Consider the following 27,750-nt stretch of genomic DNA (forward strand, 5'->3'; position numbering starts at 1 on the left):
CACTCAGTTATTCAGTCAGACGAAATAAGGCAGAAAGGGAGGAGATGGCAGGGAGAATAAGAACGGTGGCAAATATTGAGGAAGAACTAGTTGTAGCTATAAGGTCTAAACAAGACACTATTGTAATATCACAGAGATTAGCAGTGGCTAAAGCAGCTGTGGGGGAGATATTTGCATCTAAAGCAGCAGGGAAATACCTGGTTTGGAGGAAGGAACAGTATGAATACAGCGAACAGATCGGCCGCATATTAGCCTCGCGAACAAGACAGGCGGTTACAAAGGGTGATATCGCAGAGGTAATGCTTCAAGATGGCAGTATGGTGACAGCACCAAGGGATATATGTGCCAGGTTTCAAGAATTTTATCAAATACTTTATAATCCTGATCAAGGGGGCGAGAAGTATGAGATAAAGGAATTTCTGGAAGGAGCTAATTTAGAACAACTGGAGGCTGCTGACAAAGGGGCTTTGGAAATGATGTTTAGTCGAGGGGAAATGCATAAAGCAATTTTGGATCTTCCAGCAGGGAAAGCTGTTGGTCCCGATTCTATCCCATTAGAATTTTATAAAATCTTTTGCCTGAAATAGAAGAGGATTTTTATAATTTAATAATTAATATTCAAAAAGGTATCCCTCCCCCAGAGTCTTGAGGCGAAGCAACTATGATAGTGTTTATTAAAAAAAATAAACCACCAACTAATCCTGGGTCATATAGACCAATAAGTTTAATGAATAGCGATGCGAAAATCTATTCGAAAATCATGGCAAATAGATTAGGGAAGGTAATAGGCAAGATAGTATCCCCCAGACAGCATGGGTTCATCCCTGGGAGAGGCACTACAGAACATATCAGGAGAGTTGTAACCCTGTTTGATGGAACGGCAGCCTCACGAGACCCTATGTCATTAATATTATTAGATGCAGAAAAAGCATTTGATAGGGTCTCGTGGGGATTCCTCTGGGCAGTATTAGAGAAGGTAAACCTTGGGAGCGGCTTTATAAAGGCTGTCAGGGCATTATATGTCAATCCAAGAATAAAACTTAGAATTATGGGTGAAATGAGCAATGCGATAATGATTGGGCGGGGAACCAGACAAGGATGTCCTTGCTCTCCACTTCTCTTCGCGCTATATATAGATGCATTTATAAGGAGAATAGAACAGAATATAGACATACGGCCAATTGTTTTGAACGGACATGAAAGAAAAATTCTGGGGTATGCGGACGATCTGGCGGTCACATCCTGTGATCCAGAAATGGCATTACTGGCAATAGAAGCAGAGGCAGCTATATACGGAAAATTATCAGGTTATAAGCTAAACGTAGATAAAACACAAGTTGTAATAAATCAAAAAATAACGCTGGCAGATCAAAGAGTCACCGAGACAGCGGTGTATTTAGGGGTTTCAATCACCTCTGATATTTCGACAGTAGTGGGGAAAAATTTAGAACCTATAATACGTAAGGCTAAAACTGATTTTAATCGATTAAACAATCTACATTTGACTACAATCGGCCGATGCAACCTGATAAAAATGTCTTTTTTGCCTAAAGTGCTTTATCTTTTCAGGTCCATTCCCCTGTTATTTGATAATAAATGGTTCAGGGAGCTAGAAGGGGTTACAAACAGGTTTATATGGGCAGGAGGAAGAACACGTCGCAGCCAAAAATTTCTGTCGCTGCCCCGAGAACGTGGTGGGTTGATGCTTCCCGATTTCAAAGCCTATTATTGGGCAACAGTTTTACAATATATGAGGGATGCTGGGGGGAGATATAACGGATAAATGGAGAGGGAGGGATATGATTCCGGATGTATACGAGCTTTTGGTTAAGGATTCGGATAGATGGTTGCTCAAATATGATGAGAAAAGCTATTACAAGAAGGTACGCTTTAAGACCCTGGGGGCTGCAATAACTATATGGTCTACCATTAACAAGAAGTTAAAATTGGGTAGAATGAACTATTATACACCGCTATATGGGAACCCATCGCTCCCAGGAATATTCCATGATTCCATAATGAAAGATTGGGACAGGCAAGGGGTAAAAACTGTAGGAGACCTTGTAGGGCCGGCAGGGGTAATCATCACATATGAAAACGCGCAACGGCTTTATAATTTAAGGCATAGAGATTTTTATAAATATTTACAAATTAGGTCAGTCCTATTAAGAAAGAGGGGCGGGGATGCTGATATGCAAAAGGTAGACCTGATGGTAGATTTAAGAAATGAAACAGGGTGTTCCATATCGCAGCTGTATGGCGAAATATGTAAATACAAGGAGGATGACTCTGAAAAAATGCTTGAGAAATGGGGAACTAAACTGGGGCTTACAGGGAATGAGGCTGAGAAATCGTTAAAAATGTCAAATACGGTGCTGAGAACAACAAATTTGCAAACCCAGCAATATAAAACATTGTTTGAACTGTATCATACCCCCCACAGGGTGGAACAGTGGGGTGGAATAAGCGGTATAACCTGTCCAAGATGTCAATCTACCCAAGCTGATACGATTCATATGTTTGCTTCATGTCCTGTTTTAGATAGCTTTAAACAAGAATTGGAACAATTTTTTAATAACTCATTGGGAATGAATATAGCACTGTCGGATAAAGTAATGATTTTAGGAGTAGCTAAGGATGGCTTGGTAGTACCTCACTATGAGTTTTTGTATATAGCCATGGTATTAAGTAGATTATGTATAGCATCGCTATGGAAAGATCCCAGACCACCGACATTACATCAATGGGTTTCTAGGCTGTTGGCGATCTTTACCCTGGAACAGGCTCTATATGAAAAAAGGGAAGGGTAAGAAGAGAAGCTGCGAGACGAATATGGGCTCCAATAATAGCATGGAAGCAAAAGTTGGGGGAGCTGTAAGCATACAGTAAGATAATTAATAATTTGTTTTACGTTGAGTTTGCAAGAACTAGTATGGATAGAACTTACTAAATGAAAGTATGAATTTATGAACCTGTTAAGGAATTAATTTTTTATAATGAATGTTATCTGATTTTCTTATCTTGGTGAAATACATAATGAAAATGAAATTGTAATCTTGATGTTGATGAATAAAAAAATTCTAAAAAAAAAGAGAGAGGAGAGAAGGAGAGACATAAATAGAGGGAGGATGCGGGATGAGATGACAGGAGAGACGAAAGGAAGTCTGGCTAAAGACCGACCGGGTAGGTGACGTCCAAGGAGGGAATCCCGGCCTGTCTCCCCTATAGCTAAACCAGGTAGCTCCATCGGGCATCAGACAAAATAGCTAGATCTCAAATGACGAGGGAAAATTCACAGCTAAACAGGGTGGGGACTAGGGCCAGGACAGGTGAGGGCATAGGTCAGTAGCAGGAAAGTGGAGAGGAGTAGAGCGGGGAGGGGTAGGGGGTAGGTAGTTCGGTAAAAGTTCCCATGGATCTGCTTAGAGTCATTCAAAAAGCAGGACCGTTCCTTCTCAGGTGACATCTTGAGGTTGAAACGCTGGGTGAGATTTTCGCCAGTAGAGGGGGTGGATGGGCGAGACAGGGAGAATGGGAGAAACTGTGCCCAAGGTCCGGCTGGGCAGGTGATGGTTAGGGGGTGAGCCAAGGACAATCTCCTCATTAGCTGAACAGGCCGATCTCCTCATTAGCTGAATAGAGCATCTCCACCGGGCGTCGGACAAAATGTTCGGACTCCGCTGTCTGGATAGAGGTCATGTGTGCTCAGGGATAGTCAGAAGAGTGGTGGGGGAGGGGGGTACAGGGAGGGGTGGTGTGGGGGAGCCATGGTCCGAAAGAATTGCAGGTGTTCTCATAAGGGTAGGCGCAGTCCTGGAAGGGTAGAGTAAGCCAAAGTTCAGCAAGGGGAAGGAGAAGTCCTCATTATCGGCCATGATGGCGTCGGGCATCCGTGGACCCTGTTTCATATCAAGTGTGTCGAGTGCGGCGGAGCTTTGCAGAGAGGGGGCGCCCATAAGTTGTTAACACAGGCAACAAAGATCACCCCTGACGTCCCTGGGCGCCCTGCCCTGCAGGTGTGCTGGGACACAGTGGGGGCCACCATTTTGCCTCGCGCATGGGTGGGGGGAGGAGGGGGTCGCTCACCTCACTCTTCAGCAACCGGAGTGTGTTTTTCATAGACCCAACACAAACAAATGATTAACAAGCTTCAGGAAACCCTGAATAAAGTAGCCAGATTAACCATACATCTAAAGCAGAGAGGCCATAATTACTTGTTTTTTCATCTTCTCAAATGAATTTTGATCCTCTCAAATGAATTATGCAGCCATTAGTTTAAAGATCTGAGCCCACTGAAGGGTAGGTCTACAAACTACAGGAAAAGATGGTTAAGAAGAACGACCACACTTGATTGATATTAGTTTTCTAATCAACATTACTAAACTACATACATGTCACTGAGACATAACCCTGTTTACCTTAGTTATCCTGTAACCTCCCTTCTTTGCAAGTGCTAAGATCTCACCGTAGGGCCAGGCAGTGGGGAGACTGCTTCTATCATAGTTTAGTGGACACAGGTTTGAATCCTGTTGTCCACACAGCCTTTCATCCTTCAAAGATGAATAAAATGAGTACCATTGAGTTAGGTATTAACTCCCATCATGCATGGCTAAAAACGTGACACATTGTAAGGCATGCCGGGTATGTAGTGCGCTATATAAATTTTTGACTTGACTTGACTTGTTTTAATACTTTTTTTTCTTATACTTTTTTCACTTAACAGTAATATCCATTTGTAGAAAGCTGGCACTTTATATAGTGGACCAAAACGAGGTACACTGTGTAAAGAGTTGAGGCAAAACACAGTTGGCTTACAGAGGCACAAATAATTACCCAGCTGCTCTCTTTTGTGGTAGTGAGGGCAAGCAGTTAGTCTGATCAGAGGGTAGTGCTAAGCATTTATTGCACACACGAGGGCAGTATGTGAGACACACACCCAATAAAGAAACCCAGTCTAGTTTATAAACGTAATACCTATTTCTTTATGAATTTAGATACCAAAATAATGGTTAAGTACTTTTTGAGATGAATTTTTATATGTTTTAAAAGTTGACCGTGCAATTTCTGGAAATGGTGATGTTATCATATGGGGTTGAAAACATGTATTTTGTTTGGGCACTTCTCAGCGAATTGTGGGACACTTCTCCTGGACTTAAGGTGAGTATGGGGCAAGGTACAAGGCAACATCAGAAGGTCACCTTGGGCTTTACTGGAGCGGCCGAGTGCAGTGGTGTATTTCATCATCGGGTGCCCCCTTCACTTCAATGTGGAATGGTCCAGTCGAAATAAGGCTGCAAGCTCAGAGTGGGGGGCCATTCCTGGTGAACCCACAGGGGGGCTCGGTCCTCGAGATGCTTGGACACATAGGGACACCATTGGTCCACTTCTCCTTTGGCTGTAGTGCTCAGATTTAGTGGTGTCTTTAGGCATCAGGTCCGTGCTGCAAGAGAGACTCTTGGTTTAGGGGGTCTGCACAAAGAGGCTGCAGGCGGTGACTGGGAGGGAAGTCTAGGCAAACCCAAGGGTGGGCGCATCCTTCAAGAGTCTTAGGACCCAGTTGGCACCATCACCTCCGACGAGTCTGTGGGGCATGGGTGTAGATGTACTGTAAGGTGTCGGTTGGCGGTGGTCGGAGGCTGTCACTTAGTCTTGTTACTGCAGAAAAGGGGTAAACAGGACAGCTCGTTCACTCTCAATATGGGTCTCACTGTCCCTTAAGTCCTTCGACGTATAGGTCGGTCTTCCTCTGTGTTGGTGTCTGGTCTGGACCCATCCAGCCTTGTTACAAGGGGTCCAGTACCCCAGGTATTGATACTCTACAGCTCCCATCAGTCCTGGCATTCCCACACTTGGAGGGAGGACGGATCTGACTGTGGGAGCACAGTGACCTTTTCCTGCAGCATCGGTAGTCCCGGTTAGCTACTGGACGGTGAACTGGACCTTGCTTCTTTGGTGCCTGCGATGCAGGGGAGTAGCTTTTTTGATCCAAGGAAGTTCTCTGGTGATTTGCGAAGCACTGGCAGTCCTCCGGGTTTCTTGGAGTCTGTACAGCTATAGGATGAGTCGATTTCTCCAGGAGGGTCGGGTGCAGCTGGTGCCAAGCCAGTCGTTGGCTCTCTGTTCTCGGGTCAGCAATCTTCTTTGTCCACTCCTTCATTTTGTTAATTTAACGGAGTTCCTGGAATCAGGGGTGCCACCTAAATACTGTATTTAGGTGCGTTACAGGGAGTGTCAGGTAGGAGCCTACCTACCTTTAGGTTGACTACACCCTCTGTATGACCACTTCCTGAAGTGGGCATAACCTTGCCCCAGAGGACCTAATTCCGCCAGAAACCAAGATAGTGGAATTGTTTTCTAGTTGTGTACACTTCAGGTAGCCCACCTTAGAGGGGTGGTACTAGCCTAAGTGGGAACATACCTCTTGACTAGCTAATTTTCCTGCTTCTCCTGCTGCCAGATGAGCCCAGGGCAGAGCCAGGCATTTCCCCTGTCTGGGGAAGCCTTGGGTCTTATATCAAAGGTGGTAGAGGCCTTTGAAGCCTCCTGCCTGTATATGCTGATTTACTAGCCTTCCTGAGTAGGAAGTGTAAATACCTCTCACCAGAGCAGGCATTGTTTCTGACCTCTGAGAGCGTAGCTCTCACCCCAAAGGGGGTCAGAAACTTGTCTGTGGTGGCAGGCTAACCTGGACCAGTCAGCCAGCACACTAAAGGGCTAGTAGGGTTCAGTGGGTACTGCTAAGATACTCTCTGGGTGCATGCATTAATAAATGTATTACTGGAATAAGTGTGGATTTATTAATACAAGGTGTTTGAAACCAAACACCATAGGCTTCAGTGAAGCCCTTATGTAGTTTGGAAATTAGTTTTGACCAGTGCCCAGTACATACCTTAAGATGGCTTCCTGGTTCACTTGTAATATCAAGTATTTGAACTAAACATTACAAGGGGAATATCGGCTCATGTAGAGTTGTGCTCACGTGTAATATAATGCACCCTGCCTTAGGGCTGTAAGGCCTGCTGTAGGGGTGACTTAGAAATATTACATGCAGTGTTAGGGGACATGGCACACAGGTGTATGCCATGTTGTGTTTTCACTCTTGGTTGCACCTTGTCACTCAGCCTGCAGTGGCGGTCTGTATGAGTTTGGTGCTGCGTCCCTTAGAGTGGCATAAGATATGCTGCAGCTCCTGGGGACCCTCTTTTGTACCTGTGCCCTAGGTGCCAGGGGCACCAATTACTAAGGAGTTACAGAGGTGATAAAGGCCTGGTTAACTGGGGATCAATTGACCAGTTATCATGTTTTGGTGAAAGAACACCTGGTTAACAGGAACTAAGTGCACTCCAGTCAACGTTGCATCAAATACCAGGCAAAAAGTGGGGGTACTACTGCAACAAAAGCCCAGTTTCCTACATTATTGTTGACAGTTTTATAAAACCACAAGCCTATTAGCCTGTGATCTTTAAATTAAAACAAACACTGTTTTGTCTGTGTGCATCACTTTTATGTAAAGTGATCCGGCATCCCAGTTGTATGATGTGAAAACTTACAAAAATCTCAAAAACCTGTGAGTCCTGTCATTCTGGGTAATGTCAGTGGCACTGTTGCACAGCAGAACTCCTTCCACAAACAAGTGCATTGAGGTTTAATTTCTATTTCTCTTCCAGGAGTGAATCCCAGCAACCTGATGAACCTCTTCACGTATGAAAAGGGCTACTGCTTTGTTTATTACCTGTCTCAGCTGTGTGGAGACCTGCAGCGGTTCGATGCCTTCCTCCGCGTGAGTACTCTCTCTTTCGCTTTACTGTATCCCTCCCTGCTTACCACAATTCAGCACCTACTTAGGAAGCAGATTCTTGACCATCTATCTGAGACTGTGATGATACCGTTATACCATTTTAATCCGAGAAACATCGGCGACCGAAGTCCTTTTTAGGGCTCGCGTAGCAAGAGAGCCCTTTTGTAGGGGGTTTCAAAATGTACGTAGAAATTGTACATGCTCGTGCATGTGCTTTTTCTTGTGTTAAGGGATTGGCTTGTGCGTGCGTGTATTTCACAAACAGAGCACACAATAGGCCAAATACTGGGTGCATTGCTCCGCCCATGGCCTATTGGTGTCTGTTACGAGCACCGGCCATCATGTGGTTTCAATTATCGTGCCCAGACACTGGTGCGATAATTGAAGCCACATGTCTCGCTGTGGAGTGTGTGTGCGCGCACCACTCCCAAGCTGCTTCTTTTTTTTATCCATTTCACGGGGAAGCAAGTAAATGAAAGAACCGCTGACATCTTGTTAAACTTCCTGGTTTTTCTTTATTTTTGGTATAATTGCGGCACCCGCGCTTTACTTTTAATGTTATAAGTAAAGCGCGGGTGCCACGATGATACCAAAAGTAAAGAAATTTAAAAAAACATCTATTTCTTTACTTTTGGTATAATGGCGGCTCCCGCGATTATACCAAAAGTAAAGAAATATATATTTTTTTCCATTTCTTTACTTTTGGTATAATCGCGGCACCCGCAAATTACTTTTAATGTTATAAGTAAAGCGCGGGTGCCGCAATTATACAAAAAGTAACGGTGAGTGCCACCTTATATTTCTATTTTGTGGTTTCTATATATTCTCTCTGCCTTTACAGGGACTTTGTCTGCAGGTGACAAGAACTGATGCTTTTCAAGCAATCTAAGGTTCTTTTCTGGGGTCAGAGAGATCGTGCTTGGCTTCCAAGTCCAATCTTAATTTTACCCTTACATTTCCCACCAGATGTTTTTAAATGTGATGCGACACAAACATGTGCAATTCTTTACAAGGAGGAAGATATTTGTGTTAAGAGTTTTGTGCTGCTGTTTGCTAAATGATCATCAATTCTCATGCAAAGGTTTTTGAGGCCACAAGCTAAATGTTTGTTTTGCCTTTTGGGTACTTCTTTTCCCATCCCGACAAAGCTTTTTTAGGCCAATTATTGTAACGTGGTAGAATCTCCATTTTAGGTCTGGCCTAGAAACACCCTTTAGAGTCCACTAGCTTAATGTTCTCAAATAATATTACAAACATACACACAGTGGCTCTTGGCCAGTCCTTTTATTCTATTTGTCTGTTCAAGTGTCTTTTACATTTTGCTTCTGTCCACAACAGCATGGGGTACTAGGTCAGCCCACTTCAGTCATTCGCTCTCAGCACTATAATTGATAGCAGTTTGCTTGTGTGCCTTTAGACATCTGTCCGGTAGGAGTCCACTTCAGTGTGGGGGCTGGTGACGCAGTTTGTTCATTTTTTTTTTCAGCATGTTTTTTTTTATAGTTATTTTTTTACTTCTTGGTTTAATAAACAAATGCACACCCCCTTTAGTCGCAGAATGTTTACTTCTTGTTACTTTGAAAATGCAATTCCTACTGTGTTTGTTTGCAAAAAAAAATCTAAAGCTTGGTTATTGAAGGACCCTTTCACTCTCGGAATTGTAGTTTTGCATTTCCGATGACAAAATGAGGCCTACAGGTCCCAGAATTCAAAGCAGTGCTTCCTATAAAAACAGAACATGTCGAAGATGTACCACAATAATTCCTATTTTATAATAGTCCATATTTGTAAAGTGCAAACATATCACCACTTAAGGGTTCAAGTCGCTGGGGGCCGTTAGGGAGATTAAGTGAGCGATTGCCCAGAGTCACATAGTAATGGGCTGAGCTGTCGCCGGGGTTCGAACCTTGAGCCACTTGGTCAGCTGCTCTGGCCTCTGCGCCACACCCCTTCCTAAGGGGTGAGGCGCAGGTGTGGCCACTTAGCAGCAAGATATGTTTTTACAGAGAAAGGCTCCAAGTCCGCATTGGCAGACGTACTGATTTTCTGAAATGTACTGTGACAGAATTTGGTTGTTATTATAAGAAAAGTCTTCCTGCACCAAAATCCCTTCCATCTCTCACTAAAATACGGCACGCGGCTGTTTATGCTTTTTACGTCACGTGCAACATCAGTTTCCCAGCGTGTCCATATCAATTTATTGTCGCTGCGATTGGACGGAGAAACTTGTGATGCAGGGCTCCCCTAACAGCGTTCACGAGAGTGAGATCTACAGGGCTGAAATGCAGGGCCTTTTTTCCTTGTACTGGGAACAGCTATGATCGAGCTGGGCCCTTGTCTTTTTACTCCAGAATGTGAAGATAAAGAACTAATTTAATACGCTCTGGTTCCTCTTTATCTTTTCCAATCCCTGGCTTTTTAAAAATTAAGTGCGGAGAATTAAATGCTTGTTATAATGCAGAGGCCCACAGGGGATTTAGCTGCATTGGCCGAGGTGTGTAACTGCAAAGCGGCTAGTGAGAGACAATCCGGACGTGTGGCACAATCCAGACCCGGGAAGCTGCTTCATGGCCGCTCCAGCAGCACTAGGAAAGTCTCACTTTGTAATTAGATGTCGACAAAATAAGTACCACTGATCTGGACTATGGTCGCACCAAGAAGTTAGCCCAGCGCAGTTCAGTGGAAGCATCTTCAAATTGCTTAAACTTCGAAACCCCCACTCATCTTTACAGCATGTTCTTGTTATTATTTGTATTTAGCTGTGGTGGCCGTGCCTCTACCGTGTTCTAGAGCCTGCGAAAGTTAGGACCGATAGATGCAAGGTAATGGAGCAGGCAAGGCTGCCTCTGGTGTTTGCTCCGCATACTGGTGTTACAAAGTAATAAAGGAGTTTACTTTTCATATTTTGTGTGCCTCATCAGTGCAATGATGCATAGCATTTAAAAACAAAAAAGTCCCAATTGCGAAGCAGAATACTTATGTAAAATATGCTCCTCATACCCTCACATCCACTTTTAGGAGCAGCTGAGCCAGAGTTCACAATTAAATTAATGGCATGGAGCAACATTTCAGGTACAGCAGCATTAAAACAGGACCACAACAAATTTATTCATCCCAGGATGCTTTGCTCATTCTATATATTCATTCGCTTCGGAGAACATGTATCGTGGATAAGGGAATAGGGGCTCCATGGTTCAATGATACACTCAGGTTAAGGAAGCGAGCCCTGCGCAAAACTGAGAGAGCCTGGCGTAGAGAGTACGATCCTAGGGCACGGACTTTGTATGCGCAGGAATTTGCTCACTATAAATAGGCAATCATGTCTAGGAAAGCGGAATTTATGAGGATAGAATTGCGACGGCATGAGACCCCCAGAAGGAAGTCCTGACAGAACTAAGAAAAAATAAAGAGCAGAGCCCATCGTTCACACAGGACGACTGTAAAAAATGTCAGGATTTCTTCTCTAACAAAATATCGGATCTCCTAACAGAAATCTCTCATACCCCAAGACTTGACTGTCCTGTTCAACTTACTCCAGCTACCCCGTCAATCACCCACCCCTTGAGTACACTGCCCCTGATTACAAAGGAAATACTGGCGAGCCTAATGGGGCGAGTAAAGTCTGGGTCGCTGGTGGATCCGTGCCCCCATAGGATATTCAAGCTAGCACTTCCAGGAATAGAGGACGAGGTCCTTTCCCTCCTCAATAGCTCTTTGGAAACAGGACAGGTCCCCACTAATTTTTATTATTCAAGTCTTTTTATTACATCCCTGTAGTCGGGATTTGCTTGATAGTGGCCTCTGGAACTTACTAGACACCATTTCTCCCGACGTCGCCTTCCTAACTGAAACATGGATGAACGCCTCCTCAGCCCCAGACATCACCATTGCCATTCCGGAAGGATACAAGATCATTCGTAAGGACCGCACCGACCAAACAGGAGGAGGTATCGCTATCGTCCATAAGAACTCCATCCGCATCTCAACCAGCTCAGACGTCAACCTTGCCACCACCGAACACCTTCACTTCCAGATCCACACCGACCCCAAGACCACTCTGAGGCACCCTCCTCTACAGGCCACCAGGACCCCGTGCACAATTCAGCGACGATATCACTGACTTTATCACCCCACACGCCCTCCCCTCCGAGGAATACATCCTACTGGGAGACCTCAACTTTCACCTGGATAAGAGCAACGACAGCAACTCGACCTCCCTTCTGGGCAATCTCACCAACCTCGGACTCAATCAACTTGTCACTACGCCCACCCACATCGCAGGTCACACACTCGACCCTATCTTCACCTCCAGCAAACATGTCTCCTTCAGTCACACCACAGCCCTCCATTGGACGGACCACAGCTGCGTACACTATCTACAATAAGACCACAACTCACAACCATCCTCAACCCTCTCTGCGAAGAAACTGGAACAAAATCACCACCGACCAGATCTCCTCATCGCTTCTTCAAAACCCCCCTGCCCACTCCTCAAACCCCGACCAAGCAGCCACTAACCTCACCCAATGGCTATCCAACAGCGCCGACATCCTAGCACCGCTGAAAAAACGTCAAATCAAACTAGGCAGCAAAAATGCCTCCTGGTTCAACGATTATCTTAAGAAATCGAAGAAACTCTGTCGCACCCTCGAGAAGGCCTGGAAAAAAGACCCAAACACCGGCACCAGAGACGCCTTCAAAAACGCCACCCGCATACACCACCAACTAATCCGGTCTGCCAAGAAAGCCGCATTCAAAGACCGACTAGATAACAACGCCCACAACAGCAAGGAATTATTCAACATCGTCAAAGAATTTACCAACCCCTCAGCCAACTCCAACGACATCACCCCCTCTCAAGCCCTCTGCGACTCCCTAGCTTCGTTCTTCCACAACAAAATCGCAGACATCCACAACAGCTTCGACAACCGACCCGGAGACCAACCCACCCAACCTTCTGCAGGACCTTCACCCCCATTGAACATCCTTAATAGCTGGAACCCAATCTCCACTGAGAACACCATCCGCCTGATGAACTCCATCCACTCAGGATCCCCCACAGACCCTTGCCCTCACCACATCTTCAACAAAGCTGACTCCATCATAGCACCTCCGAGACGTCATCAACTGCTCCCTCAACTCCGCCACCTTCCCGGAAAGCTGGAAACACGCAGAACTTAGCGCCCTTCTGAAAAAACCCACAGCGGACCCCACCGAACTCAAAAACTACCGCCCCATCTCGCTCCTTCCATTCCCGGCCAAAGTCATTGAGAAAGCTGTCAACAACCAGCTCGCCGCCTTCCTCGAAACCAACAAATCCCTCGACTCCTCACAGTCCGGCTTCCGAGCCAAACACAGCACGGAGACCGCCCTCATCGCAGCAACAGACGACATTCGAACTCTACTGGACAACGGAGACACTGTCGCCCTCATCCTCCTTGACCTCTCTGCAGCCTTCGACACAGTCTGCCATAGCACCCTTCTACAGCGCCTCAGAAACATCGGAATCCAAGGAAAAGCACTGGAATGGATCACCTCGTTCCTCACCGGAAGAACCCAGAGTGTCCGCCTCCCACCATTCAAGTCAGAGGCCACTGAAGTCATCTGCGGCGTACCACAAGGATCCTCACTCAGCCCCACCCTCTTCAACGTATACATGAGCCCCCTCGCGGCCATCGCACGCCAACATAACCTCAACATCATCTCCTACGCCGACGACACTCAACTGATCCTCTCACTCACCAAAGACCCTAACACTGCCAAAACCAACCTACATGAAGGAATGAAAGAAGTGGCCGAGTGGATGAAGCACAGCCGTCTGAAACTAAACTCAGACAAAACAGAAGTCCTTATCTTAGGTACCTCCCCCTCCTCCTGGGATGACTCGTGGTGGCCTGAGGCCCTTGGAAAAGCACCCACCCCGACGGACCACGCACGGAACCTGGGCGTCATCCTCGACTCCTCACTCTCCATGAACAGACAAGTCCACGCCGTTTCATCATCTTGCTTCAACATTCTTCGCATGCTCAAAAAAACATTTCGCTGGATCCCCACCGAAACCAGATAAACGGTCACCCATGCACTGGTTACAAGCCGCCTGGACTACGGAAACACCCTTTATGCCGGTATCACCGCTAAACTCCAGAAAAAACTCCAACGCATCCAGAACGCATCAGCCAGACTCATACTAGACATCCCGCGTAAAGACCACATCTCTAGTCACCTGAAAGACCTTCACTGGCTTCCCGTCAATAAGAGGATCACTTTCCGCCTCCTAACCCACGCACACAAAGCACTCTACGAACTTGGACCCGAATGCCTCAACACACGACTTTCCTTCTACACCCCCTCCCGCCAGCTACGATCCTCTAACCAAGCCCTTGCTACCGTACCTCGCATCAACAAAACCACCATGGGAGGTAGATCCTTCTCCTACCTCGCAGCTAAAACCTGGAACTCACTCCCCACTCACCTTCGTCTCACTCAGAACCACCTAGCATTCAGAAAGCAACTTAAAACTTGGATATTCGACAAGTAATTCCCCACCCTCTTCAAGCGCCTTGAGACCCTCCGGGTATGTAGTGCGCTATATAAATCTTTTGACTTTGACTTTGTACACAGCTGTAAGCCTACAACCCTGCTAGGGCCGGCCGCGTCAAACAAAATGCATGGAGACAAGGTAGGGACGCACATTTGTGCAAACTTCATACACAGCGTTATGCCTACAACCCGAAAGGGCCAGCCGCGCAATGCATCGCTGCATGCACACTGAACAGCCACTGCCAATGATCGCTTGGCCCCAAGGGCCAGGTATAGCCCAGGAACTAGAACCAGTGTAACCATAGGACAAACGGGTTCAAACCGTAATACAGCGTCTGTAGGAGAAACATCAGTTGAAGATAGAGAGAGTAAAAGAGAAGATTGAGGAAATAGAAGCGGTAGGGCCTAGGGGGGTAGGAGCGTCTCACCAGATCCCGGTAAATATCAGCAGCTTCTGTCATATTTGCGTCACACTCTCTGGAGTTGCTATGGCAGTAACCTGTTCGTTACGGAGGGGGCCATCGCATCCTCTACCAGATGCAGTGTCCGCAACTTAGGGGGCATGTGTCACGCATGTTCCACTTTGCATAAATATTTTACCAGAGGCTGCCACACTTTGTTAAAGCGTGTGTCGCGAGCCTGCAGTCTAGCTGTAAGGAGCTCCATTGTTAGGACATGCCAGAGGCGTACAAACCACGCCGCGACAGGTGGTGCTTCCGTCTTTTTCCAGTAAAGGGCAATGAGCTGTCTGGCTGCCCCCAGCATCTGGAGCGCTAGCATCCAGTCACTACGGGTGAGCGCCAGCAATCCTGTTGGTTTGACCCCCAGTACAATTGTGCTAGTGGCATCAGGCAGAGGAAACCCCAGGACCCCCCTGATATGGCTCAAGATCTCCTTCCAAAAGAGTGTTAGCGAGCGGCAGGTCCACCAAATGTGTAAGAAATCTCCAGTCGCAAACCAGCACCTCCAGCACTCAGGAGAGGAGGCCGGGAACATTTTGTGGAGTCGCTGCGGCGTATAGTACCACTGGGTCATCATTTTATAAGCGTTTTCCTGTTGCGGTACGCTACGGTAAACTTTAGGTATGTCGCGCCACAGCAGAAGCCATTGCGCTGGTGTGATGTCAGTGCCCGAGATAGATTGCCAACGGTGTTGATACTTATGTGAAGGCGGCGTCTGGGGGTGCTTCAGAATGTGGTAGATTTTTGAGACCAAACCCTTTGAATCAGTGAAGTAGCGAGCTAGCTTCTCGAACGGGGTGAAAGCGCGAGTAGCCGCCTGATACGTCTCATCCGCCATTATCCAATGGCTCAGTTGGACATACTGCATCTCGGCGTCAAGTGGTAGTCGGAAGTCCTCCCTACAGTGTGCAAAGGTTTTAAGGTTGCCCCCATCGAAGAGGTTTGTAAGCACCCTGCAATTGCCCTGGGACTATCTGCGGAAGGCTCTGGTGCGGAGAGCTGGTGGGAACCACGGGTTCCCTTCAATTGGAGTGTGCGGCGAGGGAAAAGTGGTGAGGCCCCGGCGCACTGCTATCTTATCCCAAATTTCCAACACCGTTTTCGTGGGTACTGCTATGTAGGCGCTCGGGGAGCGCCCCGCCTTGTGGTTCCATGCCAAATCCCAGATGGTATGGCCAGTCATGGCTCTGTCCATGTGTAGCCATCCCTTCTCGCTTTCTGTAGTACCCCATTCTACTATGAAGCGAAGATGGGCAGTCCAGTAATACTCCACCAGATTGGGACACGCCAATCCCCCCCGATCTTGAGGTGCCAGGAGTGCCTGCGAGAAGCGGGGTCTCTTCCCCCCCAGATGAAGTTGGTTAAGTCCCTCTGCAGGGTTTTTATATTATGCAGCGGAATGGGAGTGGGAAGGCACTGAAACAGGTATAGTGTTTTGGGTAGGATGGACATCTTTATTGCATTGATTCTACCCAGCCAAGACGGTACAAATAGCTTACATCTCCGCAGATCCTCCAGAACCGCTCGGCGGCAGTCCCTCCAGTTGGCGTGTGTCCAGCCATCAAGCGAGGGAGTCAATTGCAAGCCAAGATATCGGATGTGTTGTGTCGTCCAGCGGTAGGGGGCTATCTGTTTCAGGTGGGGAATTTCAGTCTTAGGGATGGTAAGGTTGAGCGCCCAGGACTTGTCATGATTGATTTTCAGGCCAGAGACACGTTCAAAGAGACAGAGCGTAGAGTGTACTGCCGGTAGAGACTCTCTGGGCTTAGTGAGTGTCAGGATGAGATCATCCGCAAAGAGTGCTACTTTATTATCGAGGCCGCCTATCGGGATACCATGGATGTCAGGAGCCCGGCGGATCATGTCCGCCAGTGGCTCTATCGCCAAGGCAAATAGTAGGGGCGAGAGCGGACATCCCTGCCTGGTTCCTCTCCCTATAGAAAACGGTTCAGTGAGCTGCCCGTTCACTCTAATCCTGGCCCGTGGGGCAATATAGGGTGCCATAATTCTGGCGACCATCTTCGGACCGAGCCCTATCTTATGGAGGACTGCCCGGAGGAAGGACCAATCCACCCGGTCGAACGCCTTTTCGGCGTCTAAGGAGAGGAGACAGGCCGGGATCTGCCAGTGATGAGCCTTGCCCACAAGATGTGCTACTTTCCGTACGTTGTCAGCCCCCTGTCGACCTCAAATAAAACCCACTTGGTCGGGGTCGATCAGGCCCGGCATATGGGGGTCCAATCGTTTGACCAGTATCTTGGTGTATATTTTAATTCAATAAGGCTATTGGGCGATACGACGAGCACATAGCGGGGTCTTTCCCCGACTTCAGTATCAAGGCAATTTCGGCCATTCCCATGTCCGGGGACGGCCCCTGTTCGTCAGTGAAAGAGTTAAACAACCTTAGATGGTAGGGCCTCCACTGCGCCCGGAATATGCGATAGAAGGACAATGGGAGGCCATCAGGCCCCGGCGTTTTCCCCAGGTGGAGCTCCTGGACCACTGAGGTTAATTCCTCCTGCGTGATCGAGTCCTCCAGGAGTTGCGCAAAATGGGGGTGTAACGTCGCGCCGCCATATTTCTCTAGTACTTCCTCCACGAGCTTGGGGGTGGTTTCTCCTCTGTATAGAGGGTCGTGTAGTACTCCCTGAAAGCCTGGCACTTATCCTTTGCCGCCGCGACCCTGGTCCCGTTTGGCAGTTGTACATTTGTTATATGTGCCTTAGCAGCTTTGGCCCTCAACCGCCTCGCCAGCATTCTCCCTACCTTGTCCCCTCCCTCGTAATATTTCTGTTTTAAGCCCACCAGGGAAGCTTCAGCCCTATTGGCGTGCAGCATCCTAATTTGACCCCTGAGGTTGGCTAGGTGCCTCCGCGATCGCTGGGTGGAGTCGCCCTGATCCTGCGCCTCTGCCTTCTTTAGATCCTCTGTCAGTTTGTCCTCCAATGATCGCGCCTCCCGTGCCCTTGCTATCGAAAGGGACGTAATGTGCCCCCGTATTGTTGCCTTGAAGGCATCCCAGACCACCGGGGACTGCGTCTCGGGCAAGTCGTTACGCTCGAAGTAGGAAACAATGGCCCCCCGGATGTCCTCGACATCCGCAGCGTCCCGAAGGATACTTGGCGGAAGATGCCACTTTCGTTTCCGGGGAGGGCAGGCTGCCGGATCCTGTATGAGCAATTCAACGTGTGCGTGGTCAGAAATTGAGATATCAGACATTTCTACCCCTATGACATCGCGGGAGAGATCATGGGACATAAACAGATAATCAATGCGAGAGTAGGAGCGGTGAGCGTGGGAATAATATGAGTATTCCCTCTTGTCTGGGGAGAAATAACACGATGTGTCAAATAACCCAAGATCCGCAAATTGCTTGCGTAACTCCGAGGACATTGCCCCAGCACCACTAAATGAGCCCTCGCTCCGATCTAGCTTCGGGCTCCAGACTAGGTTCAGATCGCCTCCCACAATAATCGAGGAACCGTCCTGCGGCACATGGTCTCTCAGGAGGTCTCTGAGGTAGCGATCCTGCGCCTGATTGGGGGCATAGATGTTACACAGAGAGAGGCGTCGCCGCCCCACCTCCACACCCACTCTGAGAAAGCGCCCATCACCATTCCAAAAAGGTCTGTCTTCTCCCCACCTGATGCCAGCTCTGCATAATATCGCTACCCCAGCTGTCTTTGTGTCTGTAGCCGCCCAGAACTGGAGGGGGTACTTAGGGTGTGTCATGCGCGCAGTGTCAGCCTGTAGAAGGTGAGTCTCCTGTAGGAATATGATGTCTGGATTCTGGCGGGTGAGATCATGCCACACCTGCTTGCCCTTATTAGGCGAGTTAAGGCCCTTTACATTGAGAGACAGAATCTTTAGAGGACTAGGCGCGCTCACAGCTGTACTAGGTGCCACCATAAGTTGCCGTTACTCCCACCACCACCAATCCGCTCGCATCGCACACACCACAGGCCTGGGACCGCACCCATCCACTCCTTATCGACACCCAGCACCCCCTCCCCGGGTCCCCGCGAGAAGGAAAGAACAGCGAGAAACAAAGGAAAGAAGAAAGGGATAAAGAAAGAACTTGCGGCCTAAGAGGCCGGTCATATAGACAGAACAATCGCGGCCAACAAGGCTGAAAGTCTGACCCCATTACAGGGCATCCTACACCCACAGGTTTGGACGCTCTCCGGGATGTCACTCCCTAGGGGGCAGATCAAGGGGGGTTGTGGCGGTTCCGAAGTACAATTGGTCATGGGGCTCCCACTGCCCCAAACCCCAGCCGTTGGAGTCGGGGTAGGAAGCGAGGGGTCTCCCCCATATCTCGACTTGCAGAGTCCAACACCGGCAGGTGCGAGATCACCACATTAGGAGGAGAGTAGCACGCAGATCACGCTTAAAAGTGTGAGCGAGAGATCCATCAGACTCTGCTTTGTCTCCTTCAAGAGACCGAATGTGGGCTATAATGTCTTGTTTGGCCTGGGTGTGCGAGTTCGCTGCCGCAGGGGAAGGGCGCCGGTGCCTCTGTACCGTGGTCCTGTCCGGGCCGGCCGGCGTCCTTTTTCGACTAGGAGGCCGAGTTGGGCTCGCCGGAGGAGATGTCGGCATGCGGAGAAGCTGCGCCGCTTCCGTGTAGGATCGCAGGACTCTGCGTTTTGACTCCCATTGGAAGATAAGTGCAAATGGATGTCCCCACTGGTAGGCGATGTTCATGCCACACAGCTTTTCAGTCACTGGCCGGAATGCTCGCCTCCGCTTCAGAGTGTTAGGCGCCAAGTCTTGAAAGATTTGAATCTTGTGGCCCTTATATCGCAGGTCTGATTGATCCTGTGCACTTTTCCATATTTCCTCTTTCTCCTCGAAGAAATGCACTCTGGTCAAAATGTCCGGCAGGAGTCCCGGCCTCCCCACCCGGGCTGCCACCCGGTGCGCTCGTTCCAGAGTCGGTGGGCGAGGCAGCCGCATCTCCTCGGACCTCGTGAAGAAGTTGCGCCACGTATCCCATGATGCCTTCCTCGTCTTCTCCAAGCGGAATTCCCCGGATGCGGAGGTTGTTGCGCCAAATTCTATTTTCCAAATCCTCCTGCTTGATCTGGAGCTCGATGTTCTGCTCCTCAAGGGCCACCAGACGCTGCCATAGATGTTCTTGATCCTCTGTGCGCGTGTCCATTGTCCTCTCCAGCCCATCAACTCGGTCCCCAAGCTCCGTCACCTCCTTCCTGAGTTCAGTGACACAGGAGTGCACCTCAGACCGCAGGGACCCTATCTCCAATTTTAGCTCAGTCATAAAGGTGGTCATGAAGGCGTGCGTGACCGGCGGGGATTCCGTGTCAACCCGGGATGGGCCCTCTCCGGCCGCAGGCGCTCCCGCTTTACCCCACATGGCCACAACTGTGTTATCCTTGGGGGCCGCCGCCGGATCGGCCTTATTGCCTTTATTTGAGCGCGTCATCGCACCCTCCCGGTTAGGCAGGTCGAGGAGATCACGCCCCTGTTCGGGGAGCGGGTCGGGTCCCCGGCAGGCAGGGGTCAATCGCGCCTCAGCCCCGACACTGTGGGCCTCGCCGCGCAACCGCAGGGCCGCACGCCAGTCAATGCCAGGGGAAGGTAAGGCTCACTTAATGTGTCTCACTGTCCAGGGCGTCTGAAGGCCAGGTGGGGTACGCAAGGCAGGGCCCACTCAGTCCGCCCGAGGGGTCCGCCCGAGGGGTCCGCCCGAGGGACCCCCAGTTCAGACTTTAGGCCTCCCGCAGTAAGCAAAATATGGCAGGCTCCTCCTCCCCTTTCACGCTGGACCAGCGCAGCTCACCTCAATGCCGTGACCATGTCCACCTCCGCAGGACCTCCTGGAAGCTGTCCCCGGGCCTTGCAGACCACAGCACCCGGTCAGCACCAGCCCAGCGGTAGATCCGTCGCCACTCCTCCACTCCTACCAGCCAGCCACTCTTCCGAAGCACAGCTCTGCCTGTCCAGGGACAGATCGCCACAGGCCTCGCAGGCAGAAGCATTAGTTGATCGTCCTGCCGCTACTCAAAGGCACCTTATACCCTGCAGGCTGCCCTCCAGAACCACTGCCTGCCGCAGGCTGTCCCCGCTCCACTCAATTGTTCCTCCGCAGCTCTCAAAATGGCGGGTGCAGCATATCCAGGGCTCCTCCGGCACTGCTCTGCACCCACCGTCAGTCCGAGCTCGCCGCCGGGAATCCCTCGCCGGGACGTCGCCGCTCCACTTCGGCTCACCGGGACAAACGCTGCCTCCGCCTCCGGCAGGCTCAGATGGCCAGGTCACCGCCGCAGGTCTCCGGGCATTTCAAAATGGCGGGTCCCCGTCCCGGGCCTCGCAACCGGGTTCCAATGCCCGTGATTCTCGAAGGCGCAGAGGAGTGCTCCCAAGCACCCGTCAGCAAGGGCCGCTATGTAGGGCGTCCCGGGTTCTCCGCCTTGTCCCCCTGTCAGGACTCACCCTCCGATCGGCAGGAGCAGGAGCCGTTACTGCCGGGCCTCTAAGATGGCGGGTCGCAGCTCCTGAAGGTCTGCCCGTCTGCGCCGAGCCTCGCTCTTCAGCTGTTTCTCGTGCGGGCCGCCGGTCGGACGCTGGCTCGCAGTGTGCCCACACCTCTAAGGCATCCAGGGGTGAGTACAGAGTCCCCCCGACTCCGCTTTAATAGCACATATAGGCCGATAGCAGCGGGAGCCCCTTCAGAGCACGTCCGCTCACATCGCCTCTCAAGCCACGCCTCCCCACTTCTTGTTTTATATGATCCATCCCCACTAATTTTAAGGAGGCACGCTTGATTCCACTATTGAAGAAGCCAGGCGCAGATGCTAAGAACTTGAAAAATTTCAGGCCCATCTCCCAGCTGCCGCTCCTAGCAAAAACTCTGGTACAACATGTTCTCATACATCTTTCCAGCCACCTCGAAAATAACGGGCTGCTAGAACTGAATCAGGCGGGTTTCAGGGCACACCACAGTACGGAGTTGGTGATGTTGTCCATTCTTGATTATCTGAGATGTGGAGCAGATAAAAAGATTCCTGGTGCTGTTAGACCTCTCCGCGGCATTTGACACGGTTAATCATGGTCAATTGTTGTCGCGGCTGGGGGACTTTGGCATCCAGGGAACTACGCACGCCTGGTTAACCTCTTTTCTTCAAAATCGATCCCAGAGAGTACAACTGGCAGACCGAGTGTCATAGTCAGCTGGGATTTCGTGTGGAGTGCCTCAGGGATCAGCACTCTCACCTCTCCTTTTTAATGTGTATCTGCAACCATTGATTTCAGCATTAAATCAGATAGAATACCAAATTTACAACTATGCAGATGACACCCAGATTGTCATTCAAATCGAGGACTCACCTTTTGCACATGCGAGATTGCAAAACATCCTGAAATACACGGTTAACTGGATGTCCGCTAATTCCCTACAGATAAACCCAGATAAAACAGAGGTGCTGCCGAGACGCTATCGGCGTTTAGATAGAATTGCCATATACCGGAGACATTGAGCAGACTTGACGATCCTACCAATAAGCTTTCGCATCTTGAGGCAGATGAGAACACGATAGGAACCGGCATTGTTATTCCCTGATGAAGGGCTGAGATAAATGCCCGAAATGCATTGGATTGATTCTACCAATGTCGTATGTTGAATGTACAAAGTTTAAGGAACGTTGAAGAAATTAAAAAAAAAAACACATCACTAAAAGTGTAAAGAATAAAATCAACAAAATATTGGATTACCAAAGTTTGTGTTGGAACCCTCATTTTCGCAACTGAGGGGACAAGGTGTGCTCATAGGGATGGGTCTAGTGGTTCACTAGAAACACAAGTGCCTCAGGGATCGGCACTCTCACCTCTCCTTTTTAATGTGTATCTGCAACCATTGATTTTTTTTTTTTTTTAAATATATTTTTATTGCAGGAATCAGTAAATTTTTACAAAGCGACCAGCATTATAAATTCAATCAAAATTAGTAGACTACATCCTACAGTCCCCCAGCAGGATGAACCATTACACAGCCATTTAGCCCACAACCCAAGGGTCGGGCGGCGATATCCAATGGGGACTCAACAGGGAGTCGGAGCCGGTCCGGATGATCCACTACCCGTCATCTGCTTTTCTAAACCATCCTACTAAGAAAGCCAAAAGAAAACCCCTCCCTCAAAACACTATGGACTAAACCAAACCCCCCCCCAACCCCGCCATCAGTGCACGGTAACAGCCGTAGTAGGATCTGTGAGAGGACCCATGAGGAAAGCAGCGGACATGTAAAGTGCAATCGTCTATCGGGACTCGGGGCGAGCTGCATCATCACTTTCGGAATCGCTGGGAGCGCAATAATCTCTGAGGGCCTGCACTAATGTCTCCCATTCTAGCGCTGCCTCCTGCGCTTTCTCGTTATGCTGTCTCCTAGCTAACTGGTATCGCAGCGTGCTTTCCCCCGCCGCCCATTTCAAGAGTTCACTGTGCCATCGGGCCCCCGTTGGACCAGCCCGTGCCTTCCAATTCCTGGTCACCTCCCGTTTAGCAAGGAGAAGCCCCAGATCAATAAATTTACTAGTGATTTTATTTTTGGGGGTATGTGGGAACCAGTGCAGGAGCCCCACTGCCGCATCAACTGATAAGGATCTCCCTGTTACCTCCTCTAGGGTATCCCCCACTTCCAGCCAGTAGGAGGATAGCCCCGGGCAGGACCACAACATATGAAGAAGGTTCGCATCAGGCGCCTGGCACCTGGGGCAGTCCTCGGAGTCCGTGGCAAAATATTGTTGGATCTTCGCCGGGGTCAGATATGCCCTATGGAGTACGTAGTAGTGGACCAATTGAAAGCGGGCGTGGCGCGTGTCCTTCCAGGCCCGCCTCATGAGTTGGGACCAGGTCGTCTCCGGGATCTCCTTCCCTATGTCTTCCTCCCAACGGGTCCTTAAGGTAGTGAGGGGGGCAAACCCCTCATTGAGCAGTCTGCCGTATAGACAAGTGACCGCCTTAACAGTTCCCGCAGACATCATAACGTACTGGCACACCGGAGAAGCAGGAGGTTCCTCCTGCCCGTGCTTCCAGTGCGCTTGAATCGCTCGGACCAGGGCCGAGTGCAAAAGAAAATCACCGCGAGGAACCTCGAAGCGATCAATGAGCTCCTGAAAGGGCAAAAGCGCCCCGTCCTCGTAAAGGTCCCCCACTAACTGTAGGCCCGCGTCCTCCCAATCCGCTAATCGTGACCAATCACCGCCATGAGGCAGGGCCGTCAGCATGCCCAGAGGTATTTCGGGTGCATACGGTATCCGCAGCTGGCCCCGGGCGTGGGCTCGGTTCCAACACAAGCGAATGGTCTTCTCTTCAAGCGTCAAGTCCTGCAAGGCCAAACGCTGTCGCAGTGCTATGAAGGAGAGAACATGCCTAGCTATCCCTGTGCCCCTCCTATCCTCTGGGCCTCGGAATTCCCTGGCGACCTCCTGGGTGAAAGTCTGCAGCTGCGCTGCCAAGTAATACTTTTCAAAGTCCGGCACCGCCAGCCCACCCTCAGCCTTCGGCCTCGTCAGGGTCTTGAGGGCCACTCGTCGGCGGCCCGAACCCCAGAGGAATCCGACCACCATTGACCGTAACAGTCGAAATGTGGCTGGCGGGATCCAAATCGGCAGCGCCCGGAAATAATATAGCAACCTGGGGAGCGCCACCATTTTAAACAAAGCGATCCGTCCAGCTACCGAGAGCGGTAGAGTAGCCCAGAAGTCCAGGCTACCACGCAGCGCGCGAGTGCTGCGAGCTATGTTTCCATCCAAGAGGTCTGACGGTTCGTGGTAGACGTACACCCCCAGGTACTTAAATCAGTCAGGTTCCCACCTAATCTCTCTACTGATATCAGGGCTAGGTGTACCCTTACGAACCGGGAAAAGGCAGGTCTTAGTCCAATTCACCCGAAGGCCCGAGACCTCCCCAAACGCCGTGAGCGCCGTCGCAGCTCCATTCAGGGCAGCAACCGGGTCCTCAAGAAAGAGCAACAGGTCATCAGCGTACAGCGAGACATAATGTGGGCCCGAAGGCGTCCATAAGCCATTATAGTGGGCTCCCGACCGGAGCAGCAGCGCCAGAGGTTCCACTGCTAACGCGAAGAGAAGCGGGGATAATGAACAACCCTGTCTCGTGCCTCTCTCCACCGGATATTGCGAGGAGATCAGCGGGCCTGCCCGTACCCTGGCCGACGCCGAGGTATATAGTACCGTGGTCCATCTGACGAAACCCTCCCCGAGGCCGAATCGGAGTAATACTGTGCGCAGGTAGTCCCATTCCAGGCTGTCAAAAGCCTTCTCCAAATCTACCGAAAGGACTACCGGGCATGGGGCGTCCTCGAGCGGTTCTCCTAGCAAGCGGAACAGCCTACGGATGTTCATGGTCGTGTTTCGCTTGGGGATGAATCCAGCCTGGTCCTCATGCACCAGAGAGCTCATGTGACCCAGCAATCTCGATGCCAAGATGCTGCTCAGTATTTTATAATCGACCGTCAACATCGATAAAGGACGGTAGGACGCCGGATCGGACGAGTCCCTTCCCGGCTTGAGAAGGGGAACCACTAAAGCCTCGCACATCGAGCCGGGGAGCCGACCAAGCCGCTTAGCCTCCCTGTAAACGATCAGCAACCTCGGTGCCAGGAGATCAGCATAAGCGGCATAAAATTCAACCGGAAGGCCGTCCAGACCCGGGGTCTTATTCCTCGCCATCTTTTTAATGGCGCTGCGAATCTCCCCCAGTTCAATGTCGGAACCCAGGGCTTTCGCTACGTCCGGTTCCACCATTGGGAGCTCCAGGGGTCGTAGGTAGTCATCAAGCCGGTCGGGGTCTCTGGCAGAGCGACTGCGGTATAAGCGTTCATAGTAATGCAGGTAGCAGCTCAGGATCTCGGGCTGAGTGTGCACTTCGGTCCCATCCGCCGTACGCATGGCCGTCGTCAGAGAGGTCTGGCGCGTAGGATTAGCTAGCCATGCCAGCAACGCGCTCGATCTGTCCCCCTCTGCGAGGGACCGAACAGTATAGGCCTTATAGTCGAAACAGCGTAGCCGTTCGACCTCCGCCGCTACCGCCTCCTTCGCCGCTGCCGTGCGTTCCTGGAGGTCCGGGCGCCCGGGGCGGCGGAGTTCCAACTCACGGAGTTTCCGATCTGCCGTTTCTAAATCGTCAAGGATGATTCGCCTCATGCCCACCTTCTTGGAAATGCAGAAGCCCCTGACCACCACCTTAAAAGCATCCCATTCTATCGCCCTCGAACCCGCAGTGCCCCCGTTGGACGAGAAGTACTCCGAGATCTTGTCTTCTAGGTCCGCTTTAAATACAATGTCCTCCAAGATCTCGGGACGCAACTTCCAGGTGGGCACAGCAGGCACCCCCGGAAACCAGCGAAGGTCCAGAAGGAGAGGGTTATGATCCGAGATGGTCCTGGTCAAATATTCAGACCGGACCGCCGCTGAAACCAATTCCGCCGAGCCCAGAAACCCGTCCAGTCGGACGTGTAACTCGTGCAAGCCTGAGAAGAAGGAATAGTCCCTAATGTCGGGATGCTGTGCCCTCCAGATATCCGTCAGACCCCAGTGCGTCTGCCAGTCCCTCCTACCTTTAGCCACACGGCGAACCGGAGAGTCAGGGAGGGGGGGATGTGAGCGGTCATTCTCAACATCTGCTACTGAATTGAAGTCCCCGCCAAGCAAGAGGGGCCCGGAAAAGAAGTGGGCCAACGAGCCCGATAACCCGGAAAGGAAGGCAAGCTGGTCCACATTGGGTGCATAAACACAGCAAACGTTTAGGTCCCCCCCCCCCCCCAGGGTGCCCGAAATGGCCACATATCGACCCTCCGGATCCACCACTGATTTCGTAACCTGAAAAGGAACTCAAGCTCTGATCCAAATTAGCGCCCCCCTGGCATACGCGGAGTACGAAGTGCAAAAGACCTGCCCCCTCCACCTACGCTGTAGCGCCGCCCCTTCCGCCTTGGTAAGATGGGTTTCCTGCAGCAGCGCCATTTGCACCCCTCTACGCACTAAATAAGCGTGGACTTTGTGACGTCTAGACATAGTGTGAAGCCCCCGTACATTCCAAGTAATACATTTCACATTAGCAACATCAGCCATTGTCCCATATTGTTCGTGCAAAGTCTCTCCATCCGGGCCCCAACAAAAAAAAGGCAACAATCAACCCAGCACTGATGGCAGCCATTTTCCCCAACCAAAACACAACAACCCCGGTTCGACCCGAACCCTTGCCCACCCTCCCCAGAACAGGACCCAAATAGTACCATCTAGTTCCCATCCAAACCATACCCCCAGCAAACCCTCTGTCCCCGACTAATCCTGCAGTCGCCACCACAGGAAGGCCTTAAGGGCCAGGTGCGGGCTGGGCGTTGGCAATGGGCCCTCGATGCTCGGGCTACCGAGACTGAAGTGAGCCCTAAACAATAAGAGAATACCCTCAAGGCACTAGCAGGGCACCCCATCCCCACTTCCCCGGGGATTATGAGCAATCGCCCACTCCCGCCGCCCCCGCTGCGGGCCCCCACCCAAACGGATGCATCTCACCCCGTCAACCCTGTCCATCCAGAAGGTCCTCAACCGATTTCGGAGTGATCACTGGCGTGTGGACACTGTCGGTCACCGATTCCTCCGAGTCCGTGGGTACCCCCTCGTCACCAGGGTCCGCTTCCTCTTCTATGGTACCATCCCGTGAGCCAGACAGCGCAGATAACACCTCCAGTACTCCCTTCTGCTCCGTCGACGTCTCCGCAGTCGAGGGCCCGCCCGACCGGCCACGGCGACTTCGAATTCTTTTGGATCGCCGTTGCTGTCCAGGCTCCACTGCTAATTGGGATGAGGAGCCAAAGCCATCCTTTCCGGCTCTATAGAGTTCGAGCCAGTTACAGACATCCTCCGGGGAATCAAAGAACTGAGTCTTATCATCGACAATTATGCGGAGCCT

The 27,750-nt window shown here is 50.4% G+C and overlaps 1 protein-coding gene across 1 annotated transcript in view; it reads left to right on the top strand.

Annotated features, from left to right (window-relative positions):
* The window catches only part of RNPEPL1 (arginyl aminopeptidase like 1), a 116,856-nt gene that overhangs the window by 53,674 nt on the left and 35,432 nt on the right, over window positions 1-27,750 (top strand). The window contains exon 7 of the mRNA XM_086944481.1: window positions 7,668-7,780. Coding sequence (XP_086800607.1) covers window positions 7,668-7,780 — 113 coding nt within the window. The remainder of the gene's footprint in view (window positions 1-7,667; window positions 7,781-27,750) is intronic.

This window comes from Lissotriton vulgaris, chromosome 11 (assembly GCF_964263255.1).
Source record: "Lissotriton vulgaris chromosome 11, aLisVul1.2, whole genome shotgun sequence".
In the NCBI taxonomy this organism is placed as follows: domain Eukaryota; kingdom Metazoa; phylum Chordata; class Amphibia; order Caudata; family Salamandridae; genus Lissotriton; species Lissotriton vulgaris.